A 5,879-nucleotide genomic window follows, 5' to 3' on the forward strand; every position below is an offset into this window, starting at 1 on the left:
TCTTTAACATCAATCCCTTCCCTACTAACCCCGAGTAGGCCGCGGGTAATCGACTCCCCTCCCACTAACATTTACACACAAGATCCTCTGTAATTATTAAGTTTTTTGTAATTACAAAAGCCGACTCGGTCCTAACCAGGTCCCAGTACCGAAAAGGACCTAATAAAAATAATTTTATGAAAAAAAAAACCTTTGCATAGCAATAGGGGAAGGTGGGGCAAGACGACCATATGGGGCAAGAGGAACAATCGCTCGTACGGCCGTAATTTTTACAATTTTGATTATTTCCAGTATGAGGAATTGTTGCTAGCAATGCAATTAGCTGATTCTACTAACACATAACCATCAAAACGACGTAAACGCCACGGGGCATAAGATTTAATGAAGTTTTTATCAAAACCAATTTTTTATCAATTTTTTTAGTTAAATATTATTATTTAATCTAAAAATGGAAGAAACCTTTCAAATACATTCTAATCTGATGTATCTAAGTGATAACAGTTCAATTGTTAACAAATTAACATGTTTTTTCATGCATTGTTCCTCTTGCCCCAACGGGTTGTTCGTCTTGCCCCACTAGTTGAGTTGAACGTACGGAAAATCAAAAAAAATTAAAATCAATTTTTTACATTAAAAAACAGGATTTTTTAAAAACTTTTTCTAACAAAGTCTTAGTCAAGACCTGGAATAAGATGGTTAAAATAAAATCCGACAGATTTTTTGACTTTTTAATGGGTTATAACGAGCATTTCCTTAGCTTTTTACACTTGCCCCACTTTCCCCTATCTTAGCAACTAAGGGTCGTATCAACAAAGTTCAAAAAAGCAAAATATTCGCAATTCGCAACTTTCAGTGTAAGAACGGGCCTTGACCGATCTTATGCACCAGGTTCCCGACGAACACGCACTGCCCTTACACCTACATCTTACCCTTGCTCTGAGTCAGTACGAGCAACACGTTAGAACACGCTTTGAGTGTTCGTGCCAGGCATGCACACCTTCTTTTCCGGTTACGCATTTTAACTCGGCCGGGGGTGGTACATTGCGTAGGGTTTGATGTAAGTATAAGCGCCTAACCATTTTTAGTGTGCCTATCAACTTTCATTAAAGCAAAAACTGTTTTATTTTTAGTTTGAATTCAAAAACTAATTGTTATTTACTGTGTATTGTTTTCTCCTGAAATCTTCCCTAATGTTGAGTCGTGTTAATCTGTTGCTATTTCTTTTGTCGCGGTGTTTTGTTACAATACTTTGGTCCTAAGCATTTTTAAAAGTTTTTCAAAAGTACAATAGTAATATTTGTGTTAATCTTTTAATCATTCCATAAATTGAGTAAGGGCTCGAACCTCACTTGCTTAAGAAAAAGGTGAAGTTTCAAAACAATGGACAGTGAAGGAAATATACTATGTAAAGAATCAATAGTAAAAGAAAGATAGTAATTTATGAAGTAGATAAAGAAATTAACAATATAGTTAATAAATAAAGGTAACAAACAAGCTTATATTGTGTTGAGGGCAATTTACAGGGAAGATGAGAAATTATTCAAATAGATAAATAAAGAAAAGGCACATGATAAACAAAATTGACATCGCTGCCAAATTAAGGGAAAGCAGACAGTTTGTTACAGCAGCATCAATTGGTAAAATAGAGTGGAAAGGCGTTGAGAAATAAGAAAATCAAATAAGTATAATCGAAATCAAATGGAGGGTAGTAAACAGAAGCCGTTTTAGAAAATCAGTGAAACAAAATAAACAGAAGATAGCTGTTAGCTGAAATGGAAAGAAGAGAAACCCCGTTCTGCGATGCTCAGGTACATCCACAGCAGTTGACTCAACATACTGCGAATCAAAACAATACCGTCTACAATCACAAATTACTTCCCTTTCCCACATTGACGCGCCCCTTTCTTCTAGCCGTCTCTACTCTGACCCTCGCTGGTCAAAGGTTTACGAGTCGTTTCCACACGCCACCAGCTAGATTACACCTTGTCATCATGATGACTAAACCAAGCCAACGTGGAGGTAAGAAAATAGGACACTTGCAAGGAACCAGAGCCATGCTGTTTTGTCCAAACAGCACTACGGATGTAGTTGGGCTCTTTCGGGATGTTCCTCGCCTAGGTGTGTCAACTGACGAGTATCATCAGTATCATGCACCCTTGGCCTGCAAAAAAAAAATTTCTTTAATATATATTTAACTCGCTTTTTGGATTTCATTTTTTAGTGTAAAATCAAATATTTTACCTTTTTGTTTTTTTTGTTTAATATTTTTTTCGAACGCATCAGAAAATTTCACAAATGTTTCATTTTTCAACATTGAAAATAGGACCATTAGTTTTTGAGATATTTTGGACTAGAAAATAAAAGGCAAAATAAAAAGGGAGACGAGACTTAAAAAACTTAAATTGATCGTTTAGTCTAGTGTCTTCGGCAAAATTCCTTCGAAAGATACATATTTACAAATATTTACGTTATTTGTGTATAGACAGCTGGGTTATTTGGTTCCAGAGAAAAAATCAAACAAGGCGTCGTCCATAAAGTATTTCACACTCCAGGGGGAGAAGGGGGGGTCTGAGCAAGTGTGACATTGCATGTAATACGTATAGGAAAAGCGTGACAAAGCGGGTGGTGGGGAGGGGGGTTCAAATTTTGGCTGATTTTAGCGTGACGTACTTTATGGATGAAGCCTTAGTGTTGGAGGTCGCGATGGCTGTTACGACGTATTGCAAACTATTCACATTCGTTTCGTACATAAAAAAACGTAAGTAACTTTCTCGCTTAAAAAAAAACGCAATGTAAATTTGACGATGAAAAGCGACATCAGGGTGATATTGCCGTTTGTGGTTTTAAGAGGATTTATGATAATTTTTCGTAAGTATGATAACATAAATAAAGTTTCCACTAAACTCACCTTAACAAATCTCGGATTGAGCTCGTACGCGGTGCGCAGAACCACGTCCAAACACTGGATGGCACGCATCGGCTTGACCAGGTTCGCATTTCCACTTCCGGCTTGCATGTAACTAGAGAAAGTTTAAGTTCAACCTAATGTTGTCAGTTCATTCCTACCCCTTCCAAGTTACTCACTTCTTCAAGCACTGCAAATCCACCACCGCCGCTTCCTTCATCGTAATGGTAAACTTGCGATCGCGGTTATCCTCGCGCGCCACAACCTCCTTTTTATAGTGGTCCAGCTTGAGCTTTTTCGCCGTGTACGCGTTCTTGTTGCCGTCGAACGCGATCGGCTGGCCGGCCAGCGCTTCCACCTCGAACCGCTTGAAGGCGGCCCGTTGCCACTTGCGGGACGCCATCGGCTGGATGTCCACGTCGTAGTGGTAAGCCGTCGAGACCATCTTCTCCAGCATCAGCGGAATGTAGTTGACCTCGAGCTTGGTGACCTTGCCACGTCTGCCGTGCGCTCCCGGACGGATCAGGACCTGGCGGAGGGCGGATTTGCCGCTTCCCTTGTCGATCTTCATGCCGGACAGATCCTCCTCGACGCGCTGGATTGCACCGTGGGTCGGCGAAAGCGAGCCCTCGGGGCTTGCAGTGGAACGCGATTGGGCAGCGGAAGCAGCCGCCGGCGGTTGCTGGGGTCGCTGTGCGGCCAGTTGTTTCTCCAGCTCTTGCTGCTCCTGTTGCTTTTGCTGTTGTTTTTGTCTGTTGGAAGATAAAATTTCAGTTATTGCAGTTCAGTAGATTTAGAAAACGTTTACTTACTTATACTTTCCACCGCCGCCACCACCCTTCTGCTGTTGGCCCTGGGCTTGTTTCGGCGGCTCAGCCTGAGCCGGAGCCGGTGCCGGAGCAGGTTGTGCCACCTGTTGCTGCTGCTGCTGCATTTTCTGGAGAAAATCACCATACTGTTGAGAACCGCCGGCCGGTGCCGATGGAGGTTGCGCCTGGGGCTGTTGCTGCTGCTGTTGTTGTTGTTTTTGCCTGGAAGATAATAATTTTGTTGTTGTATTTTTTACCTAATCAAGAAAACAAACACTTACTTGTACTTCCCCTTTCCTTGTCCTTGTCCCTGCTGTTGACCTTGACCATGTTGAGGCTGCTGCTGACCACCTGATTGGGCCTGTTGCTGCTGCTGTTGACCCTTCTTGCCACCGCCACCACCTTTGCCTTGGCCTCCTCCTCCACCTCCGGAGCGGTCTCCGTCGCCACCACCTCCATGCTGTTGGCCATCTTGTGGCTTCTTTTTGCCACGGTTCTTACCACCCTGCTGATGCGGCTCCATTTTTATTTAATCAGAGAGATAACTGTGGAGTTGAAAAGGAAAGTAAATGCAACTTTACTGATTGCAGAGATTGATAACAAAATGGGATGATTTTAATAGAGGAGAAAAGCAACTCGCGACAAAATTTTGAGGCTAGGAATTTTGACAGGTATGATTTTCATAAAGTATTCGCCTCCTTTTCTCTCCCACAGAAAACCTGGGAACGAGGTAGCTGTCAAACTAGGCCAAAATGTTAAAGTCACTCACAAAATGAACTTTGAGTGATTTGAGTTCATTTCTGACGTCACGATTTTCTCCCTTATAGAGGACAAAATCGTGACGTCAGAAATGAACTCAAATCACTCAAAGTACATTTTGTGAGTGACTTTAACATTTTGGCCTAGTTTGACAGCTACCTTGTCCCCAGTTTTTTTGTGGGAGAGAAAAGGAGGCGAATACTTTATGAAAATCATACCTGTCAAAATTCCTAGCCTCAAAATTTTGTCGCGAGTTGCTTTTCTCCTCTATAACATCGATGAGTCATCATCGTCTACTCCGTTTCTTCCAGCAAAAGAATTAAATTGTAAATTTAGATAATTTTTCGTCTTCTTGTATCAAGAAGCCAAACTTAATTTTTCATTATTTTTTCTAGGTCGTAGTAAACCATGAAATAATTTCATAATAATTATTTTGATTTGCCCTGTCCGAAATACCTATAGATTCTTCCAGAAAAAAAACCTTTTTCTCCCTCACCTCAGGAAAATACACGTACAGGAAAATATTGCATCAGCTTAAGTTTGCAAAAAAAAGCAGATATTGCAAAACGATGCACTTTGTTGCAATAATCAAAAGTAAAGGTGAACAAATCTGTTGATTTAATCGTTTAACCTACCTGATTCAGTATTGAAACTGAGGTTTTACAAAAAAAATCACTTTTAAAAATTTCACTTCAACTTCAGAAAAACTCGCAAAAAGCTTGTGACGACTCAGAAATTTTTCAACTATTTGTTTTTATTTTTCTCAAAACTGACACCGCGATTGCGATTTTTGACAGAACGTAACGCAGTTGCACGCTAAAGTTGGTAACGCAAAATTGTCCGTTTAATATAACTCTGAAAAAAATTTAAGAATTTAAGAATTTAAGAATTTAAGAATTTAAGAATTTAAGAATTTAAGAATTTAAGAATTTAAGAATTTAAGAATTTAAGAATTTAAGAATTTAAGAATTTAAGAATTTAAGAATTTAAGAATTTAAGAATTTAAGAATTTAAGAATTTAAGAATTTAAGAATATAAGAATTTAAGAATTTAAGAATTTAAGAATTTAAGAATTTAAGAATTTAAGAATTTAAGAATTTAAGAATTTAAGAATTTAAGAATTTAAGAATTTAAGAATTTAAGAATTTAAGAATTTAAGAATTTAAGAATTTAAGAATTTAAGAATTTAAGAATTTAAGAATTTAAGAATTTAAGAATTTAAGAATTTAAGAATTTAAGAATTTAAGAATTTAAGAATTTAAGAATTTAAGAATTTAAGAATTTAAGAATTTAAGAATTTAAGAATTTAAGAATTTAAGAATTTAAGAATTTAAGAATTTAAGAATTTAAGAATTTAAGAATTTAAGAATTTAAGAATTTAAGAATTCAAGAATTTAAGAATTTAA

General features: G+C 37.9%; 1 protein-coding gene across 1 annotated transcript; it reads right to left on the reverse strand.

Moving 5' to 3' along the window:
* Positions 1-2,176: 2,176 nt before the first annotated feature.
* LOC120430124 (protein argonaute-2-like) lies at positions 2,177-5,264 on the reverse strand. Its single transcript, XM_039595210.2, has 6 exons — positions 5,109-5,264; positions 3,996-4,259; positions 3,718-3,936; positions 3,085-3,657; positions 2,909-3,020; positions 2,177-2,350 (listed from the first exon to the last, which is right to left on the reverse strand). The coding sequence occupies exons 2-6, from the start codon at positions 4,235-4,237 to the stop codon at positions 2,192-2,194; spliced, it is 1,305 nt and encodes a 434-aa protein (XP_039451144.2). The 5' UTR covers positions 4,238-4,259; positions 5,109-5,264; the 3' UTR covers positions 2,177-2,191.
* Between the last annotated feature and the right edge of the window lie 615 nt (positions 5,265-5,879).

Source organism: Culex pipiens, chromosome 3 (assembly GCF_016801865.2).
Source record: "Culex pipiens pallens isolate TS chromosome 3, TS_CPP_V2, whole genome shotgun sequence".
Lineage (NCBI taxonomy): Eukaryota > Metazoa > Arthropoda > Insecta > Diptera > Culicidae > Culex > Culex pipiens.